At 41.5% G+C, this 22,868-nt stretch overlaps 1 protein-coding gene across 3 annotated transcripts; it reads left to right on the top strand.

The window, feature by feature from the left end:
• Nucleotides 1–586: 586 nt before the first annotated feature.
• LOC131236416 (protein DJ-1 homolog C) lies at nucleotides 587–22,868 on the top strand. Of its 3 annotated transcripts, XM_058233554.1 has the most exons (11): nucleotides 587–909; nucleotides 998–1,198; nucleotides 1,827–1,976; nucleotides 2,086–2,265; nucleotides 18,149–18,226; nucleotides 19,954–20,154; nucleotides 21,318–21,455; nucleotides 21,533–21,889; nucleotides 22,176–22,222; nucleotides 22,322–22,356; nucleotides 22,473–22,868. In XM_058233554.1, the coding sequence occupies exons 1-8, from the start codon at nucleotides 772–774 to the stop codon at nucleotides 21,743–21,745; spliced, it is 1,299 nt and encodes a 432-aa protein (XP_058089537.1). In that variant the 5' UTR covers nucleotides 587–771; the 3' UTR covers nucleotides 21,746–21,889; nucleotides 22,176–22,222; nucleotides 22,322–22,356; nucleotides 22,473–22,868. The 3 variants fall into 3 exon arrangements, with proteins under 3 accessions (XP_058089537.1, XP_058089536.1, XP_058089535.1); XM_058233553.1 differs by lacking the exon at nucleotides 22,322–22,356; XM_058233552.1 differs by lacking the exons at nucleotides 22,176–22,222; nucleotides 22,322–22,356.

Raw genomic sequence — 22,868 nt, 5'->3', positions numbered from 1 at the left:
GAAATGAGGTATCCTTCACTCAATCTACCACTTGAGCTATGAATCAGGGTATGATACCATTTACACCTAAAGATGGGCTCCACAGTCCACACAATGTGCCGCATTGGTGTATCCCTCAATCCACTGAGGTGGGTCATTCCCTGTGAGGCGCATCTTGATGTATGTGTCTTGCATGCATGCTATTAATCGCTTTGAAGATCATTTTAGGGCATAAGACTAAAAATGCAGAAGATCCATATCTCAAATGGGAACTACCAAGGGAAACAATGGTGATTGCTATTAAAAACTTTTTTGGGATGATAAAAGTTTTGGATCAAGCTGATATTTGTGTGGTTCCTTTATACAGGACTTTGTGACCTTATAACAGGTTGGATAGAAAATAGACATTCCGGTGGGCCCAGGAAGCTTTTAATAGTGAGAATTCAATCATAACTTTTTCCTGTGGTGTGGTCCACCTGAGATTTACATCTGCTACACTTTTTTGAGCTCACTCACTAAAATGATCTAGAGAAACGGATAGACGGCGTGGATGCAAGATAAATACATCAATATGGGCCCCACAATCAGGGATCGGGAATCCACAGAAGGCGCGCCCGGCAAAATCAGAGGTACTGGAAATAATCAAAACCAGAGGGGAGGTTTTTGCAATAATTGGGACCGGATGGGAGGTGTTTGCAATTATTCCGCAAGTAATCTCTGTTGCAAGTTGTAAGTGGCAGTCCCCGCCTCTGGTCGTTGGCTCGTTGCCTTCCCGCTCGCAGTCCGCTCTCAATGGCTGCCGCGCTTTTTCGTTCCTTATACTGCGCACCGCTCGCGGCGCACCCACGGATGACTTGCTCGGCTTCAAAGACGAGCGCCAAACCTACCGCAGTCACTCCCTCACCTGCTCGCTCTCCTCCTAAAAAGAAGGTTTGTCACTTCACTCCCTTCCATTTCTCCCCAAAACCCTAAAATCTCTCTATTCGAAACCCTAATACTAAAGTCTCTGCTTGCACAGGTCCTGGTTCCTGTCGGATTCGGCACAGAGGAAATGGAAGCTGTGATCTTAGTCGACGTCCTGCGGCGAGCTGGTGCAGACGTGCTGGTTGCATCAGTCGAACCACAGCTCGAAATTAAGGCCTCTGCAGGAACCAAACTCGTTGCAGATGCCTGCATCTCGTCCTGCTCCGACGAGATTTTCGATCTTGTCGCTCTTCCGGTAAGCAATTAAAGCCCACAGTTCATGTTAGTTGTTGTAGGGCCAGTTATGCTACCGTTAGCCAGAGGGTGGAGGGTGGAGTGCGGGTTATCTATTACATCACTGCTCTGTAATTGTTAACTGATGATACGGTTTAAGTTAAGATAGAAACGTGAATACAGGCCTCCCCGCCTCGCTAACATTTTGGATAGTTGGGCTCCACCTTGAATTGCCCATTGTCTCGGAGTCTTCACTGGTTGGACAATCCTAGCCGTCCAATCAAGAGCCTGGAAATGGCTGGTCAAGAGAAATCTGTTGACAGTGATCTGCATTCAACACCCAATGAACATTCATCAGGTCATTAGGAACATCGAATCAGAATAGTTGGCTTGTGGTCAATCCAAGTTTGGGCCCGCCCTGTCCAATTCAAGGCAGCTCACACCTAATGCTCCGACTCACTATGATCACATTCCTATTTGGGTCTGTTTTCTTGCAAGCATGAACCTAGAGAGCATCTGGCCATCCACATTTTCCGTGATGTGTGAGACACCTCGTTCCCATTCCAAGAATGCATCCAAACAGGCCCTTGTTATTTGGTCTTATGGAATTGTGTGCCTTAACAGTCTTTCATCTGAAACATCATTTTTAGGGAGGAATGCCAGGTTCTGCTCGGCTGAGAGACTGCAAAATCCTAAGAAGGATTACGAGCAAACAAGCCGAGGAGAAAAGATTATATGGTGCTATCTGTGCTGCTCCGGCCGTTGTTCTTCAACCGTGGGGTCTTATGAGGAGGAAACAGGTAATCCATGTACATTTTGCGTTCATGACGAGTCTTCAAATCGCTGTATTTCCACATACCAATCTGTATTTTTATTTTTTCTCATTTGGATATAGTTTACTATTGCAAGATGACTGGTCACCCTGCTTTCATGGACAAGCTTCCTTCATTCTGGGCAGTTAAGTCGAATATCCAAGTCTCTGGAGAGCTTACTACAAGCCGTGGCCCAGGAACTGCATTTGAGTTTGCTCTGTCATTTGTAGAGCAGCTCTTTGGGAATTTGCTGGCTGAAGAAATTGGAGGAACGCTGGTGAGTGCTGATAGTGTTGTCTTTGCTTTCTTGCCTTTTCTGGTTGCTGTGGGTTCTTCTCTTTCATTGATGTGTGTGTTTGCATGCATTCTTGCTTTTGATGTTTAGAGGGTGACTATATAATACCTTTTTTTCTTTTCTTTAATTCTCTTTTCTTCTTTTTTTTTTTTTGGAAAAATGAGAATTTTATTGCAACAGCCAAAGGCAAAGAAAACAAAAGAGGAAATCCCCAATAATTACAAATCCCACTCACTGATGAATGTGAAAAAATTTCTTATAGGAGAACCCAAAGTTTCCTGTCCCTAAAACATCTGTTGTTTCGTTCCATCAAGATGCTCCATAAAATGGCCAGCAGGGCCAGATGCCACTGACGCCTCTCTAAAGAGGAAGGCCCCTCTGCATGCCATCCCAAGAATAGCTCCTCCATGGTGCTTGTAAACACCCAAGGCACCTTAAAAGAGGCCAGGACAGTGTTCCAAACACCTAAAGAGTAGGGACATAAGGAACAGTTGCTCAACTGATCGTCCTTCTAGCACAAGAGGCAAATGCTGGGGAGAATCATTCCTTTCTTTTGAAGATTATCCACTGTGAGAATCCTGTTTCTGCCAGCGAGCCACGCAAATGTATCCTGTAACCGTTTGCGAGCTGCTGGAAGCCGGCCAGATTCACGGATGACCTTGAGAAAAGATTGAACTGAACATCCCCTAGATGTATCCTGCAACCAGACAGGTTTATTCGGAATAGCCATATTGGGATAGATTCCATCCAAAGCAGCTAGCAAGTTTCTAAACTCTTCAATTTCCAACTTGGTTGATGATCCTCTGTAAGGAGGAAGCCAAACACCGACATTACCTTGGATAGAAAAGCAATTGGCCACTGTGATGCACTGATTCAAATAGAGGCCCGCAATGCGAGGGAATTGTGATCTAAGAGAAGAGTCACCTAGCTATATGTCATCCCCAAAGCTTACATTAGATCCACTTCCAGCAGACATTCCAATCTCCAGAAGAACCTTGCCTGCCATACAAGCAATAGATTCTAGCAAGTAGACGCTCTGTAAAGGGAGGATTCAGGTACATTTCCCGAGTTTGCCAGTTTGTATTTGCTGGCGGTAACCTTGTGCCATAGGTTGTTCTCCTCCACCCCAATTCTCCAAATCCATTTGCAAGGAGTGCAGAGTTGATTTATTCTAGGTTGCTAATACCATCCCCCCATCTTGGGCAAGTTTGCAAACCTCATCCCACTTGAGGAGGTGAAATTTCTTTTGAAGAGCTCCCCATTGTCATAAGAACTCCCTATGGAGCTTGTCAATCCTCAAAGGGACTGATTTTGGGCACCAGAACAATGACATGAAATAAACGGGGAGGTTTGATAGGGCTGCTTTGAGAAGGGTGATTCTCCCACCCAGAGAGAGAAACCTACCCTTCCAATGGGCCAATTCCCTCTCCATCCTTTTTATCATTGCATCCCACAGATGCTTGGCAGGTTTACCAATGCACATAGGCATACCCACATACGAAGATGGAAAAGAGCCAGTCGACACCCCAACATCCCTGCTAGAGATGCCACTTCCCCAACTTCCAAATTTATCCCTGACAGCTCACTTTTAGACAATTTGACTTTAAGGCCAAAAACAGCTTCGAAGCACCAAATGATCTTGGATGAGTAGTCCAGATAACCTGAATCTGCTTTGCAAAAAATAAGGGTGTCATCTGCAAACTGCAGATGGTATATAGGATCGTATTTTGTCATTTTGCTCCAAATTTCAGATGTTTTCTGAATTCTGAAATGTAGTTCTCCAACTCATATTGTATCCAGTGCCCACATCAACATCCCTGAAATATGTATATTCAAGAATGCATATTCAGAAGCTTTGATGGTCTGATCCAAATAATCTAATGATTCTTACATTTACTTCTATAATGCATTGTTATCATTTGTTGGAAAAAGCAATACTTGGTTATTGCGAGCATACAAAACATCCTGAGTTAAGAGGTACAGAGTCATTTTCATCAATTTAATCTCTCTCTCTCTCTCTCTCTCTCTCTCTCTCTCTCTCTCTCTCTCTCTCTCTCACATTGTGAAACATAATGGATAAATGAGGAGATACTTTATAGATTATTATCATACACTAAAACTGAAATTCTTGAGCTCGCACTAATAGATAGGGTTAATTATTTTTCCGTTGCACAACCAGTGCAGGAGCTGAATGGCTCCCAACCTGGGATTTTTGGATATCGACTATTCTCTAATCCACGACAAAAGTCTTAACACCATTTTTTGCTTGTAACACGAGAGGTTGAGGTCGAATCTAACCTTTTTAATGTTTCAGTACTTCTTTTTACTTCTTTTTTTTTTTTTCCTGAGTTTTTGACATACAACCGCCTATGTTTTGGGCCATTTCCAAAAAAGAGCGTGCTTTTAAACTCTTTCTAAAAACCCACCTAACCTTTCCACTGTTAGTCATTTAACCTTCCACCGTCTGATACAATTATGCATTAATATACTGTATTTTCAAAAAGACGGGATTTCCCTCATGCCATTTAAACCTATTTTCATTTTCTTTCATCTCTCCCTCCCGACCGCAAAACCCTTTTCATCTCTCTCACCTCTTCTACGTTCCTTTGTGTGTGTGCATGCATCGGTGTTAGTGAAAGCTCTCTCTTTGGGCTCCCCTGGTTACTTGACTTTTTGGGGCCCTCCATATAACAGAGGGACGATACTCTTTCCTCGATCTAAAATCAAAATCCTATGCATGGACATGTAATTTGGACTGCTCATCTCTCAGGCCTCCATCATGTAGATTCCATTTCGTGAAAGTTACTGTGGCTGGGTGATCTTAACTGTTGGATGTGATGTTGCAAATGGATGGTTAAAAGTGGAGTAAACTATAGGTCCCTAGCATCAAATCTGGAGGTACACAAGATAGGTACATGTGGGTCCCATGGTTTAGAGATCCAGGTCGTTGGTTTGATGGGCCCCATGTAGGTGGGGATGCCTTAAAATGTATAAATGGATGATCTGCAGGTATGCGGATTGCCTACCGACGATGCCAGTAGCGAGCTCTAGTGGTCGGTGCTTTGTGGGCCCCACCATGCTGCATGTGTTTTATCCACGCTGTCCATCCATTTTGCTAGATCATTTTAGGGCACGAGCCCAAAATGAGGCAAATCCAAATCTCAGGTGGACCACACCATAGGAAACAATGGTGATTGAATGCCCACCATTAAAAACTTCCTAGGCCTATCGTAATGCCCACCATAATGTTTATTTTCCATCCAACAGTTGATAAGGTCCCATAGACCTAGATGAAGGGAAAAACAAATATAATCTTGATTAAAAAAACTTCTGGACCACAAGAAACTTTTAACGCCACTGTTTCTTTTGGTGTGGTCCCCCTGAGGCTGAGATTTGGATCTGCTTCACTTTTGGGCTCATGGCAGAAAATGATTTGGCAAAACGGATGGACAACGTGGATATACAATACATACATCAAGGTGAGCCCCATGGTCTGGGCCGCACCTAATCCACTTGGCAGGCAATGTTGTCAAATCGCATATGCGATCATGTGCGATGGCATATGCGATCGCATACATATATATATATTTAAAATAGATTTGAGAGAGATAAATATATAGGGAAAATTTTTTTAAAAATGTAAAAAAATTAAGAAACTAAGGGGAATTTTTCTAAGTTAACAGATAACTAATTTTATACATTTAAAATAGATTTGAGAGAGATAAAATCAATTCTATATCAAGTCATCGACATTCAACAATATAATTAACAAGAAGTAACAACAAAATCAACAAGCTATTTATTTATTATTGTAGAAAGTCAACAAGCTATCTTCCTTGAAACTTGAAAGTGCTAGAATCTTGATCTTCCAACTTCCAAGAGAGAGGGAATGTAGGAGAGAGAGATTAAGATCACTCAGAAGTAGGAAATACGAGAGAGAGAGAGAGAGAGAGAGAGAGAGAGAGAGCTTGTAATAAGAAATGTAAGAGAAGAAGAGAGTAAGAAAGTTTTTGAGTGAGAATATTGCAATGGAGGAGATTTGGAAGCCTTTTATAGGCAAAATGTTGTTTTTTTCAATAAAAATAAAAATAAAAAAATTAATGCGCCATGGCCAATATGTGATCGCATATTTTCGCATATGCCACATACGATTGCATGTGTGCCATGATCACATATGCAATTTGCATATGGATATGCGCTTGTGCGATCACATATGCACATATGCGGTTGCACATGACAACACGGCTCGCAGGCATTGAATTGTGGTGAAAAAACACTTTTAAGTTTTTTTTTAAAATTTATTTAAATCAAAATGGAAAGAAGAGAAGTGGGCTTTTGTCTCCCACTCGTTAGATGAGCTGGTGGAGATAGTGTAGTGTGTGTGAGTGATCCAGGGTTCAAACCCTGGAAGTGTTACCTTTCAAAAAAAAAAAAAAGGAAGAAGAAGAGAAGTGGGCTTTTGGGTGAGCCGTAGCTTGATGTGATGCAGGACAATTAACTGCTTGCTCTAAAAGCTCGAACTGTTAGAGTATGGCGAATTAACCCTTTTATCTCATAGCCTAGGCCGCACATCTCATGAGTTAGGACCTCGGCCGAACCCCCCTCGTGGGCCCCAAATCACATGGGTACCGCCTCACATGGGCCGCCCACCCCGAGTGTGTCCCCTCATCCCACAGGCTACCCCACTCGAGCCCGGTGTAAAATTCGCATTAATCACCTCCGGTGAGGAGTCTCGAACACGAGACCTCCCCCATGGGCCCCGCCCACCCCGAGTGCGCCCCTGCATCCCACAGGCGACCCCACTCGAGCCTGGTGTGAAAATGCTCTTGCATTAATCACCCCCAGTGAGGAGTCTCGAACACGAGACCTCCCGCTCTGATATCAATTTGATGCAGGACAAGTAACCATTTGCTCTAAAAGCTCGAATTGTTAAATGACGAATTAATCCCTTTATCTCATAGCCTAAGCCCCATATCTCATGGGTTAGGACCTCGGCCGAACCCCCCTCTTGGGCCCCAAATCACATGGGTATCACCTTACACGAATATGATACTGTTTGACGGCATGTTTTAATTGTATTTGTAATGCAGGACGCATTTACAAGCATGGATTGAAATAGAAGGCTAAAAATATGGATTTAACATTCAGGAATCACCATGACAAGGGCCAGATCCCAGGGGACCAAGATCAACGCCAGAGATCCAAGAAAACCGAGAAATTGAAGTTCAAGTGGCCTGGAAATAAGCTAGAATGCAAGATCACAGGGTTCTCACCATCTGACCGGCTCAAAACTCTATACAGGGCCTGAGGACTCTAAATGAACCGTACATGTCGAAATTCATCCGTCGGATCATCGCGGGAGCAACCCAACGGATAGATCAGCACCTTAAATCCTTAAGTGGGGCCCACCTGATATCTGGATATTCTCCATTTTTGGTCTCAACTGTTTAAATGAGCTGGCCAAACGGATAGACGGAGCGGATTTCTCACAAACATCTCTGTGGGACCCATACATGCAGTGCATGTGCAAGGAACGCAAGTGCACCGGGCGTGCACCAAACATCCTCAAAGTCGGTCAGCGCACGCTGACCGACGTCTCCTTCTCCAAATCAAAAACGGACAGCGTTCTCACGCCGTCCGCCGGTTCCGTGCAGTGGGGCCCAGTTTTCATCCAAAGCATCAATCTGGACCGTCCATTGAGTCCAGAGGGAGGGCTTGACCCTCACCTAGGTGGATTTTTCCGGAAAAATAACGTGGATCAAATTTCAACAGTCTAAACGCAGGATGGACGGTGGGAACAAAGATCGCATGGGCCACAACGAAATCAACCCGTTCTCGCCCTTACCCAACGGTTTTTCAAAAGGATTCTAATGGACGGATCGGATTTCTCATTATACCTTGGTCATGGGCCCACCGTCTTTCACAGCAACGACGCGGAAGCTCTGTTACGCAACAGAGCTTGCGATTCTTCCTTGTGGGCCACCATCACGAGCGGTCTCTCCGATTCAGACTGTCCATTGGAATTCCACGGATCCACTGGCCAAAACCTAGGCGGCAGTTTTGCTCCAGGCAAACACCGTACGTACATGAAGACTCAAGCGCAAGATGGACGGTAGAAGCACAACTCCAGGTGGACCACACCAAATCTGAGACGAACCGCACCATTTCCGACCTTTTTCACGAGCTGAATCCAATGATCGGAATGGATTTCCTTTTCGGCGATGATCCTGAACCCCACCATTCATCAGCGCAATTAGAGGTTACGTAAACTCTGTTTTGCGTACAGATCTGATGCTCCAGGTGGGCCATCACGGTTGAATGTTGAGGAAATCTAAACCGTCCATATTCTCAGCCATCCATAACTTAACAAAGAGGAGTATATTTCGCACGGTGAGGATCATGGGTGCATGAGCAATCAAAACGGGAAAACTTGTTGTTTTCTTTGGTTGCGTAAGACGTCTTCAATTGCGAAGCAGAGTCGGTTTTGGAAACCGACTTGCTTGTTAAACACTCCACCGACCCAGCCACGGTCAGATATGCTATAAGAGAGAAAAGAAAGAGGGAGAAAGGGATCTCGGTTTGGAGCTTCAGGTGGAACGTGAGAGAGAGAAAGATAGTAGTTTTTTTTTTCTTTTCTTTTTCTTTTTGTTTTGTTTTTTTGGTTTAAGGGATCCAGCCCATTCATGTTGGGCTGAACCTCTTAGCTAGGGCTAAGAGGTGAAGCTTGTAGCCTGATGGGAGAGATGTTGCTTGTGCCTTTTGATTAGATTGAAGAGATTTTTGATTTAATTTTATGAGAATATTTTTAGTTTTTAATGGCATGTTGTGACTGAAATTACAATGGGCTTGCAATGGCTTTGAGTATTCCTCTTCTCTTATTTTGATTATAATGTCAGGAAGCCCTGATGTTTGCCATCGTCTCCTGGGCATGGTTGGATGTCGGTACCCTTCCTAACCTTCATAATCATCTGATTGGTTGGTAATTAGTTTAATTCATTTGTTCACTTCCGTCTCCTAGGCATGGTTTGATGATGGAATCCATTCTCGATTCAAATACCTTTCATCCCTTTAAAGTTATATCGGAGGAAATTCAATTTAATTTCTATGATTTTTGAAGCAGGCATAAAGATCTCCCGATCCCTACAAGTGGATCCTCCGAAACCCTAGTTCCTTCCTCTGAATTCCTTAAAGTTTTAGATAATTATTCCACAATTATTCCTTAAATTCTATTTGGTTTAGATCACATCTTAGTCTAGTTCTAGTTCTACTTGGTTTCAGATAACGTACAGGTATCAGTCCCTGTGGATTCGACCTCGGTCTTACCGAGTTTATTACTACATCACAACCCTATACTTGGGGAGTGAACAAGTTTTTGGCGCCGTTGCCGGGGACTGACGGTTACGTTTTTCTGAAATTAATTAGTTTTAGAATTAGGATAAGATTAGGATTTTACTAACTTTAGGTTAAATGTTTTTATTTTATTTTATTTTTAGAAACTATTATTTTATTTTTAGAAACTAACCGGTTTTCCTGTTTTGTAGGATCCTGAAATAACTTCTAAACTGGTAATCCCTTTCTAATTCCTCTACTTTTTCTATTTTTAGAATTAGGATTTGAGTTTTGAAAATTTTCTATTTTCTAGTATTTTTTCTATTTTTAGGAACTAGTTTATTTTTAAACTTTCATCTTTTATTTTTAGAAACTAGGATAATTATTTCCCTTTTTAGAAATTCTTTCTAATTTTAGAAACTAACTCATCTTTCATTTATTTTTAGGCTTCGATTTTCTATTTTAGAAACTTTCTAATTCTAGGTCTTCTTTTTAGAAACTAACTTAGCTTCTAGGTTTAGGGAACTTTCCTTTTTAGAAACTAACTTTCTATTGTTTTCTTTTACAGGATCTTAACATAGGAATTTCTCATTTGGTACCTTCTTTCTAACTTCTCCTCCTCTTACTTTCCATACTTCTGTAGGACTTTTTCTTCTATTTTTCTTAGAATTAGACTCGGAGTTAGGGTTCTACCATGGTAGCGTGGGTACGTGCATATGTCGAGATGGATAAGAGATATTGGAGAATGCCTGAGGGTTGTGGAATTCAATGTATACCTCAAGATTTTTCTCCATCGAGAACAGATATTGAGAACTGACTAGAACGTTATGTTCCATCGGTTAATAGGTCTGTATACGATCATAATTATGGGAATGAGGATTATTATCAACCATCATGTTCTCCCATGTATGATCAGTATGACTATAACCAGTGGAACCATCAAAACTGGGAAGATGAACCAACAACATGTTGTAATGATTATTCTCTTGGATACCCTACCTTTGAGAACCAACCAGAAACGATCCAAGAGAATTCATTTCAGCATAACATGGAGTGTATTAGAAAAGCAATGGAAGCACTCAATTCGCGCCTCGATAGGATAGAGGAAGCTCGCTCATCCCAACTACAATCCAATCTAGAAATACAATGCGAGGAAAATGATCCTCACTCGCTTTTGAAGAAATCTGAAATTTGGAATGAGGAGTTGGATTTCATTAATGAGCATACGGTTCAATTCCCCGATGAGTCGATCTCAATGACTGTTTAAAAGAATGGTGGAGATACATGGGTGTCTTTCGAATATAATGATAATGATATACTTCACTCACAGGATACACTAGATTTCAATGATGAGGGAGATATTGGTTTATGTGAACCTCAACCCAATCTGGGAATAGAATGCAAGGAAAGTAAACTCACCCCAAGTGTGTACTGCACGGAATTAGACAATGATGCGTATTGGGATGATGATCATGAATATACAGCCCAAAGTCCCCTAGAATCAATCTCAAGCTCGGTCCAGGTCAATGATCAAGACGTACATGAAGTGGTCGGTTATAATGAGCCACTCCCCTCACCTGACATGTCTGATTTTAAGGTGGAGGATGAGCCCCTTACAATCGACCCTTCTAACTCTTGTGAAACATGTTTGAACCACTCCTCTGAATTAAATAATGATGTGATTCGGGAGAAGGACGAGTTGCTCGCTACGACCTTGGAAATTGAAACCACTAAGTTGAGGCCACCATCTGAGCTGTACACGTTTGACAATTCAACACCTCGATTGAGTAGTTTCAATGAATAAGGTGATCACATCGATGCTTCCCCTATTGATTTTTAATCTATCTGTGTAGGGCTGGAGCAAGAGAGCACACCTCCGTTTACCTTTAAAGACAATGGATTCCTTGGGCAGATCATCACAAGTTTTAATGTGGAAAATGAGTCACCCTCAGCTAAATGTCCCAACTCTTTTGATGATTGTTTGGCATACTTTGCAGATTCAAATGATCCCATGATAAGAGACATAGTGGATGCCTTGCAAGACAACATCTCGGTAGTCATCACTGACCGAGAGAACCCTTACTTTGAAGCCCCTTCTTCCACATACCCTGAATGTTTACCATTAAAGGAGGAGGAGCTGAAAATTGAACCGAAATCTGACACTTCGGAATGTGTTAAGACTACATCACTTCTTGTGAAGTTTTCTAAACTTTATCTACTTGTAGTCTCTGATTCACCATGAGATACTAACGTTGAAACTTCTTCTGTCACAGGTGAATCGTATATACTCTGGATACCTCAAGCAATTCAACAGAAAATTTCTTATGAGGTACATAAATTTCTTTGAAAATTCATTCTCCAAGGCATCCAAGCCTATTGCAAAAAGGGCTTTTGGATGATCCTATTGAGAAACTTACTGAGAAACTTATCACGATACTGGCCGGAAGAAGAACCTTGCGACATGATCGAGTAGTTTTTCCCTGCTTTCAGAGGACTAGGGTAGTTGCTTTATTTGTCTGGCTGAAGACGGTAAACTTAGCGCTCCTGGGAGGCAACCCAGCTCTTCATTTCATTTCGTTTTTATCATTAGTTAGTTCAATGTTTGTGGGTAACATTACTGCAAACCCTCACGAGACTACAACTCGTCCACTAGGGGCAACCTAGGGGTTTAAAGGCTTGTTGCATACGCTAAATGCAATCGAGAGCACCTACGAAAGTGGTGTAGGTAGGATTTCATTTTTGTTATTTTTATTTTACTTCTGTTGGTTTCTCTCTTGTGTTGACCCGCTCTTACATAGATATCTTTGGAAAGCCTCTTGATTCTTTTCGTCCAGGTACTATCTTTCCATCACTCCTCCTATATTTCCGTTGTCTCATGTGCATTACATGTTTAGTTCTTTTACATTGAGGACAATGTAGATTTTAGGTTGGGGGTGGGAGATTAGGGTTCCTAATCAGTGTTTTCTTGGTCTTGAGCAAAAATTGTGAAATTTTTTTAATTTGTCTGAATTTTCTTGTGAATTCGAAGGGATTTTGACGGCCATCTAGGGCACTTGGAATTACAAGATGAGTGATGTTGATAATTTATGACTCTTAGATTCAGTTATTTATTATATTACATTTCACAGTTAAGTTTGAAGTGTTAATCTCTGATTAGAAGTTGTAAACATTGATTGAGTTATGATCTCACATGTCACATCTCGCTTTCACATTAAGGTTTCAGTTTGATATTGAAGGATTTACTTGGTACTCACTAAGCTTGAAGGGAACCAACTTGAGAAATTGAAAGGATTGGGCGAATGATCTACACCATAGGTTTGCTCCCTATAGGTGTAGATTTAATTCCCTATGAATGATATGTGAAAAATTTAGGAGTACAGTCTTCATCATAGGTTTGCTCCCTGTAGGTGAGGATTTGATTCCCCTTCTTGGCGTTACTTTTAATGAAAAAATCAAAAGCTGAAGGAATGAAAAGATGATCTGTGAGGCAAGTTTTGGTTGTCATGAATCTTCTTATTGGTTACCAGTGATATCCTGAAATAGAGAAGTGAATTTTACTGATGATAAGCTGAGATTACACTGTACGCTCATAAATCTCAATGATTAGAATTTTTCTAACTAATGGATAATACTTTGAACTTGACTATGAAGTTTACCGTGCGCTTGAGTCTAGGAGGAAGTAATATCCAACATTCATGAATCTGGGAATTCGAGTATCTGAATTGTTTTCATAAATCTCTTGAGTTTGTAGAAATTATCCTGTGATTCTCAACTTATTTTTCGCATACCTTGCTCGGGACTAGCAAGATGCTGGTTGGGGGTTGTGTTGAGGGTCAAATATTGCATATCAGACCCCAGTAATTATCCGATTTTACGAATATGATACTGTTTGACGGCATGTTTTAATTGTATTTGTAACACAGGACGCATTTACAAGCATGGATTGAAATAGAAGGCTAAAAATATGGATTTAACATTCAGGAATCACCATGACAAGGGCCAGACTCCAGGGGACCAAGATCAACGCCAGAGATCCAAGAAAACCGAGAAATTGAAGTTCAAGTGGCCTGGAAATAAGCTAGAATGCAAGATCACAGGGTTCTCACCATCTGACCGGCTCAAAACTCTATACAGGGCCTGAGGACTCTAAATGAACCGTACATGTCGAAATTCATCCGTCGGATCATCGCGGGAGCATCCCAACGGATAGATCAGCACCTTAAATCCTTAAGTGGGGCCCACCTGATATCTGGATATTCTCCATTTTTGGTCTCAACTATTTAAATGAGCTGGCCAAACGGATAGACGGAGCGGATTTCTCACAAACATCTCTGTGGGACCCATACATGCAGTGCATGTGCAAGGAACGCAAGTGCACCGGGCGTGCACCAAACATCCTCAAAGTCGGTCAGCGCACGCTGACCGACGTCTCCTTCTCCAAATCAAAAACGGACAGCGTTCTCACGCCGTCCGCCGGTTCCGTGCAGTGGGGCCCAGTTTTCATCCAAAGCATCAATCTGGACCGTCCATTGAGTCCAGAGGGAGGGCTTGACCCTCACCTAGGTGGATTTTTCCGGAAAAATAACGTGGATCAGATTTCAACAGTTTAAACGCAGGATGGACGGTGGGAACAAAGATCGCATGGGCCACAACGAAATCAACCCGTTCTCGCCCTTACCCAACGGTTTTTCGAAAGGATTCTAATGGACGGATCGGATTTCTCATTATACCTTGGTCATGGGCCCACCGTCTTTCACAGCAACGACGCGGAAGTTCTGTTACGCAACAGAGCTTACGATTCTTCCTTGTGGGCCACCATCACGAGCAGTCTCTCCGATCCAGACTGTCCATTGGAATTCCACGGATCCACTGGCCAAAACCTAGGCGGCAGTTTTGCTCCAGGCAAACACCGTACGTACATGAAGACTCAAGCGCAAGATGGACGGTAGAAGCACAACTCCAGGTGGACCACACCAAATCTGAGACGAACCGCACCATTTTCGACCTTTTTCACGAGCTGAATCCAATGATCGGAATGGATTTCTTTTTCGGCGATGATCCTGAACCCCACCATTCAGCAGCGCAATTAGAGGTTACGCGACGCTCCAGGTGGGCCATCACGGTTGAATGTTGAGGAAATCTAAACCGTCCATATTCTCAGCCATCCATAACTTAACAAAGAGGAGTATATTTCGCACGGTGAGGATCATGGGTGCATGAGCAATCAAAACGGGAAAACTTGTTGTTTTCTTTGGTTGCGTAAGACGTCTTCAACTGCGAAGCAGAGTCGGTTTTGGAAACCGACTTGCTTGTTAAACACTCCACCGACCCAGCCACGGTCAGATATGCTATAAGAGAGAAAAGAAAGAGGGAGAAAGGGATCTCGGTTTGGAGCTTCAGGTGGAACGTGAGAGAGAGAAAGATAGTAGTTTTTTTTTCTTTTCTTTTTCTTTTTGTTTTGTTTTTTTGGTTTAAGGGATCCAGCCCATTCATGTTGGGCTGAACCTCTCAGCTAGGGCTAAGAGGTGAAGCTTGTAGCCTGATGGGAGAGATGTTGCTTATGCCTTTTGATTAGATTGAAGAGATTTTTGATTTAATTTTATGAGAATATTTTTAGTTTTTAATGGCATGTTGTGACTGAAATTACAATGGGCTTGCAATGGCTTTGAGTATTCCTCTTCTCTTATTTTGATTATAATGTCAGGAAGCCCGTTGTTCGCCATCATCTCCTGGGCATAGTTGGATGTCGGTACCCTTCCTAACCTTCATAATCATCCGATTGGTTGGTAATTAGTTTAATTCTATTATTTGCTCTGTCTCTAGGCATGGTTTGATGATGGAATCCATTCGATTCAAATACCTTTCATCCCTTTAAAGTTATATCGGAGGAAATTCAATTTAATTTCCATGATTTTGAAGAGGCATAAAGATCTCCCCGATCCTACAAGTGGATCCTCCGAATCCCTAGTTTCCTTCCTCGAATTCCTTAAAGTTTTAGATAATTATTCCACAATTATTTCTTAAATTCTATTTGGTTTAGATCACATCTTAGTCTAGTTCTAGTTCTACTTGGTTTCAGATAACGTACAAGTTTCAGTCCCTGTGGATTCGACCTCGGTCTTACGAGTTTATTACTACATCACAACCCTATACTTGGGGAGTGAACAATTGTGAACTTAGGAGGCCCTGTTGTTTGACCCACCTTACACGGGCCACCCACCCCGAGTGTGTCCCCGCATCCCACAGGCTACCCCACTCGAGCCCGGTGTGAAATGCGCATTAATCACCCCCGATGAGGAGTCTCGAACACGAGACCTCCCCCGTGGGCCCCTGCATCCCACAGGCGACCCCACTTGAGCCCAGTGTGAAAATGCCCTTGCATTATGATGTCCATGTGAAATCAACCTTGACCACTGGGTGCGTTTGTCCCAAATTAACCATATGGAACAAAAATCATTGTGGTCCTTAATTCAATGGGCCACACAAATGGGAAACAATTGGGATTCCGAAGCCCACCCTTGATTTTTACGTGGCCCACCGTGATGCTTATACAAAATCTAATCCAACCATGAAATAGTCTACTAAAAATTATTTATGAGGACAAAAAATTAAGTGTAATTGTGATTCATGTGGGCCTCACAAATGGGAACTGTTTTGAGGGTGAGCATTACCCTACACTCTTTTCAATCGTGTGATCCACTAAAATCATGGATTGACAAGAAATTTGGTCTGTGGGCCTAACATGAGGTGACGAAGTGGTGGTTTGGGTTACATACACATCAGAATGGGCCACCTCAAATTTTGATGGCGTACGAAAGGACACTGATTGCAATCCTGACACAGTTGCAATCTATTGTTAAGGGATGCTATCATCATAAAGACGGCTCTTTGTGGGCCCCACCATGATATATGTGTTTTATTCATGCCATCCATCCATTTTGGATAATTATTTTAGGCATGAGCCCAAAAATGAGGCAGGTCCAAATCTCAGGTGGACCACACCATATGAAACATTGGTGATTGAATGGCCACCATATAAAAAATCCTAGTGTTCACTATAATGATTATTTTAGGTCACGTAGTTTTGGATCAAGTTGATATTTGTGTTTTCCCTTCATCTAGGTCTGTGTGACCTAATCAACAAATTGGATGACAAATAAACATTACGGTGGGCCTCGTGTAATTTTTAATGGTAGTCGTTCAATTACCTTTGTTTTCCTATCGTGGGGTCCACCTAAGATTTGGATCTTCCTCATTTTTTGGCTCACGCCTTGAAATAATGATCCACGAAGCATGGACGACGTAGATCAAACACACATCATTGCGGGGCCCACGGCATAGTCCACTGTATGTGTGGAATCCGCATCTGTCGTTGATAGGATATAGTAGTTGAATTTAATTTAGAAAAGGGGTAAATCGAGATAACGCCTGAATTCGTTAGCAATCTATTAGTCAAAGTCAAGTAAGGTGGGTTTTCGACTATATTTCCAAATGTTAAGTGGGTTTTTGGAAAGAGTTTAAAAGCGGGCTCTTTTTTGGAAATGGACATAGGTGGGCCGTATGTTAAAAACCCTTTTTTCTTCTTCTTCTTCTTCATCTTATTTGAAGCAAATGCACTGGTCTATGAATTTACTCGAATGGTAGGGCTTCTTTTTAAGCAATTATATGGTTTTTTTTTTTTTTTTTTTTTTTAAAGTTTAATTTATATTTGCCTCATTTAACTCGTTGATTGTAGTCAACCTATGTAATGTACTATCAGACAGTGCTGGTTCAAATCAACCTATGTAATAGTCTATTATTTACATGGCACCTGTAGGAGTTTTGTGCTCGCTCTCATTGTTGGCCCTGATAAAGGAAAGGGCTGTGTTAGGTCAGCAGCCGGTGTCAAACTTTTGCCATATTTTTCATCAAGAATCCGGACTACATGACATTCCAAACAACTTAATGACCTATGGTCTAACTGAACTTATGGCCCTTGATAGAGTGGAATAGCAGAAAAGGATTCATGTAGCCAACCCCAATTAATTGGTATAAGTCGTAGATGATGATCCAATTCATTTGCTTATGGCCTTAGATAGGAATGGCTGGCAAAACAGGATTTGTAGAGCTTGCTCTAGATAGATGGCAGAAGGCTATGATGATTTTTCGGAAGTTTCATTCGCTTTTGTATTGATGGTGCACTGCTGGGCATTCTCAGCTTACTGCATGTTGGTTTTGGTATCCATGAGGCAAAGTATATTTATCTCAAAGCTTAAGTTTGCACTTCGATTCTTGCTGGATTGTATATTGAAAGGTATCGTGCATGTTTTCTCCTCTTCTTGTTTTAATTCTTTTGGTGATTTCCATTGATTTATTTGAGCTTTTAGCTTTTCACATTTCATATGCTTTCAGAATCCGGGATCAATAATTAAATATTCATTTTCACCAAATGAAATTAACACAAATCATTATCTTGCTTTTGTTGTTGCTGCATGGTTAATCATCTTTGGGCATATACTATCTGAGATTCATTTGCTCTTTTTTTTTTACTTTGTAGCTGATGCATGCTGATGGCAGCCATCCTAGAAAGGAAGAATTCAATAAGGTGGATTGGTCTTTTGACCATGCCCCTCAGGTAAGCACCTCATAATGAACTTGAATGATTGTTGCATTTATTACGGAGATACTCCATTGTCAGCTTCTGCCAAACCAAAAAGATTGTGTGAAATGGCTTAACGCATTAGAAATATCGAATAGATGGTGTTTTAGGGGTCATTCATGTACTTGAATGTGTGGAAGAGGGTTTGCAAGAGCAAGTTCATATCCATCTATATTCATATCCAGGACAAGGGATGCAGTGGATGTTGAATTTCACATTTGGATGCCCACATTTAGAGTTCCATTGATCTTGAGATTTTATGTTTGGATGAGAGCTCCTAGTTGTGTCCATGATTGAGAATCCAAAAGTGACTAGAGGAGCATATTGAAGTGGTCACCTGTGGCACACATGCAAAATCTTAGCTGTGGACTAAGTGGTCCTAAAATGTGAACATCTGCTGTAGTATAAAATTCAATGAGAATGGAGGGGACCTCTCAAGTGGATTCCTTTGTCCATGGAAAACTTCATTCCAATTGCTGGGTTGGAAGCCAAAATCTTGAATTTTTGTCGAAACCTTTTTCCAATGGAAGCCCTTGTCAACTAGGGTTGCAAATGGGCTGGGTTGACCCGATGGGTCATTGGACCCGACCTGAAAACTGGTGGGTTTGGGTCCAAAATTTAGACCCATGGGCAGGTGTTGGTTCAAAAATTGTGACGTTAATTACCATATGGGTTGGGTCTGTGTCCTCTCAAAATCCACTTGACCCAACTTAACCCAAACCCAGTTTTTAAATGGGTACAATTTGGGTCATATTAAAATGGACATGACCCATACCCAGATCCAACCCATACCCATACCCACAAAAAAGTTATTAATTACATATGCGGGCTTTTTTTTTTCCTTTTGGGCTAGACTATAGCAATAGTTCACCACCTTTGTCTAAAATGCTATTACCCATTTACTACTTTGTGACATTCCAGACCATGCAAGATGGATAATATACCAAAATTCACATTAATTGAACTACCCTAATCATTTTATTTTACTTGTTAAATTTGGACCACCAGTCATTTTATTTTTGCTATCAAAATTAATAGCTACCACTAATTGGATGGTATGGAACGCCATTTGTGTTAATACTCAATTGTATTTCTACACCCAACATAGACTTGATCCAAACCCGACCCATGTGATAAACGGGTTGGGACTGGGTCTAGGAGGACCTAGATCTGACTTGCTAAATTAATGGGTCGGCTATTTTTGGCTTCGACCTGACCCAAACCTGACCTAAATTTATAATGACTTGGGTATAGGTCCAAAATTCTGACCCTATTCTTAAATGGGTCGGGTTTAGGGCTCCCCTCGACCTGACCCGACGTGGTTCATTTGCACCCCTATTGTCGACCATACTTCAGGCAGCCAGACTTCGGAATCTTTTGTTATCCATGGACACCTTTGCCTTGTGCAAAGGTTTTCACACATCCAAACAACCCCTGTGAGGTATTTAAACCATAAGTTAGGCAATTTAGGATTTCATATAAAACTGAGGCTTATTCTGTCATTTCTTAGCTGTTCTGTTTTTTTTTTTTTCTTTGTTTTTATGTTCTCATTCGATAAATCAAGTGCAGCAGTTATCATCCATCCTCCACATAACTTTTTGGCAGATAAAGTTTGAATTATGCTTAATTTTCTTGTTAGTGATTGTGAGAAATTGAAATTGGAAATTGTCTTATATGGTTTGAACGATTATATTGCACAACAGGTTCTTGTTCCAATTGCAAATGGGTCTGAAGAGATGGAGATAGTAATGATGGTAGATATTTTGAGGCGGGCTAAGGTGGATGTTGTGGTTGCTTCAGTTGAAAAATCTATGCAAATTGTGGCTTCACGAGAAACAAAAATTATTGCTGATAAGTCCATGGATGCTGCTGCGGAGTCAACATATGACTTAATCATTCTTCCAGTGAGATAAACACTACTATAACATACATTGATTTTATTAATTTTCCTTTTAGGATTATGAGTAGTATCATGATTAAATTTCTTTAGAGCAAGTTCCCCTCAGAAAGAGATTGCTCTTACAATTCAACTGCGTAAATACATGCACATTATATCCACATGCATGCGCATACTCATATATACTTGCATGTGTGCTTGAATTCATGCATGCTGCATTAAGTTAACACAATGTACTAAGCTAGTCACTATTCATCCCCATGCTTTGTCATATAATGCATCTGATGTGTTCCTTCATCACATGCTTCAGTCCTAGGATGGATCTGCATTGTATTCTTCCTTCTTCTTAACTATTCAGTTGAAAAAAAAGGGAGTTTTTTATTATCTAAATTTATAGAGAAAACGAAACAGTATTAGGGCCTTCTTAATAAGTCCGAATCAACAAGTGGATCAGGTGGACCATTGAAAAATAAATAAATCAACAGGTCAGGTGGGAGAAAGTGTGAGGCAAGATTGCCTCACAGTTGTTAGCGACCAAGGAGACAAGCTCAAAAGACATTGGTTGGAGGTTATTGAGGATGCTAGAGAAACACTTGAGATCCATTTGGATTCGGTTCGTCTGCCTTCTGGGATGTGGAAGCTTGACTTTGATGATAGCTCTATGGTTAGCCTCAGTCTGGCCGGGATCATTTGGGGTGAATAGGGAGAGATTTGGCTTATGTGGGCCAAATTGGGAATGCAGATTTTAATGAGGTAGAGATGTAGGTAAGCATGAAGGAGCTCAAACCGGCCTGAGCACCTCCCACAATAACGAGGCTGATTTCATGTGTTGCTTTTTATTCTCTTCAAACTCGGTATCCAAGCTTGAACTACGCTCACCTGGGTTTGAGCCTGTAGGTCAGCAGTAGACAGGGTTCTTTTCAACATTGAGGTCTTAGGTTTGGGCCCAGATTACCTTATTTAAAAAGAAGAAAAGAAAACCTCACCTGATATTGAGTGCTTTCAAGTCTTGTGTTAGGTTTGTTGTGGCCTCTCATGAAATGTGCTTCTTGTCTTTAATTTTAAAATTAGTGGTAGGAAGTGATGTGCCCTTGGGGGAGGACTCATTATTGTTGTTGTTGTTGTTTGCTGGTGTTATCTGACTATTCGTGATGGACATCATATTTGCAGGGAGGAGTTACTGGAGCTGAGCGGCTGCACAAGTCTAAGGTTCTGAAGAAGCTGCTCAAAGAACAAAAATCAGCAGGAAGAATATACGGAGCCATCTGCTCATCTCCAGCTGTCCTACAGAAGCAAGGTTTACTCAAGGTAATCTACGTTAGGTTGATAGGATTTTTATTCTAAACTCTGAGACTGCATCAAACAGCTCTTTCTTTGTCAAACAGGATAAAAGAGCCACGGCCCATCCCTCTGTCATCGACAAACTCACAGGCCAAGTTGCTGATGGTGCTGGAGTTGTCATCGACGGTAAAGTGATTACAAGCAGAGGCCTTGGAACTGCAATGGATTTTGCCTTGGCTATTGTGAGCAAGCTGTTTGGTCATGCAAGAGCAAGAAGTGTAGCAGAAGGCATTGTTTTCGACTACCCAAGAAGCTAGAAGGGCCTGTGCTTGTTGATAGCTGATAATAATCAAAATGCTATAAGAAGGCCATGAGAGGAGAAAAAAAATATTTTCTTTTGCAGCCCAATGAGCCAGTATAATCTGGGATCTGATCAATTATTAGTCTTCAGCATCATCAAGGTAATGAGGAACATTACATGCAGGTTTGCAAAGTGATTTCTAGCTAGCATCAGTATTCAGTACTGTATTCTGGATACGTATCCAATATGGTGTGCAGAAACTATTATGACAACACTAATATCCATTGGTCTGTCACCCTTCAAAAAAAATAAAAAATTCCTTTGGTATGTCATGCTGCTATATATATATATATATATATATATATATATATATATATATATGTATTTGACTAGCCAATATAAATCCTTTAATAACTGGTACACATTGCCCATTGTTTGAACAACAGTATGAAGTTCTTCCGGCCTGTCTACAGACTCTTATGGGTGTTGACAGGTTAGGCCTGAGTTGGTTGGGTGCCAAATTTTGAACTGGTTGGCCGGGCATGGCATTTCAAGCCAAGTCTATTCTAAAGTTTAATTTTGCTCTGTGCAGGCCCGACCCATTATCGGCCCTAATCCGATGACAGTGTATTTATTGTACTTGATGAGCTTGTCTTGCTTCTATTACCTTGCTTGATTTCTTACATGCCTACAGAAGTAGTGCAGCTCATCAATTATTTGCATCTGCCTTTTGTACGTTGCAGGATTTTGGATGGGCAGTTCCATCCATTTCAGGAGGCCACTGCTGGACAAGGACTAGCTACGTCGTGTTCTCTTTGCTTTGCTGCTATAGATGCTTATGCTGTGAGTGCTTTATCTCAAATTTTCCATGGCTGTAGTGAAACAACAAACAACCGTCTAAACTTGTATATTCCTTAGCGAAAGTAACATTTTCAAACATGAAAAAAAGAGAGGTGAGGTTCTCTGACTAGGACTGGCAATGGATGAGCCTTGGGTTGGTTTAGGCCCAGATTTTGCACTGGTCAGGCTGGGCCCATTGGGCTGGCCAATTCTGATTTTGCTTGGCCCAGGCTCACCCCAGCCCCATTACCAGCCCTATCTATGACCCTGACTGTTCCTCGGCTTAATGCATTCTTTAA

The sequence above is a fragment of the Magnolia sinica genome, chromosome 2 (genome assembly GCF_029962835.1).
Source record: "Magnolia sinica isolate HGM2019 chromosome 2, MsV1, whole genome shotgun sequence".
Classification (NCBI taxonomy): domain Eukaryota; kingdom Viridiplantae; phylum Streptophyta; class Magnoliopsida; order Magnoliales; family Magnoliaceae; genus Magnolia; species Magnolia sinica.
This window is presented reverse-complemented; position numbering and strand designations above follow the sequence as displayed.

Bases quoted from the DNA above. Each gene is read 5' to 3' on its own strand.
- LOC131236416 (XM_058233552.1), top strand. From the start codon at position 772: ATGGCTGCCGCGCTTTTTCGTTCCTTATACTGCGCACCGCTCGCGGCG. The intron at 1,977-2,085 runs GTAATCCATGTA...TACTATTGCAAG, and splicing joins GTCTTATGAGGAGGAAACAG to ATGACTGGTCACCCTGCTTT. The intron at 18,227-19,953 runs GTAAGCACCTCA...ATTGCACAACAG, and splicing joins CTTTTGACCATGCCCCTCAG to GTTCTTGTTCCAATTGCAAA.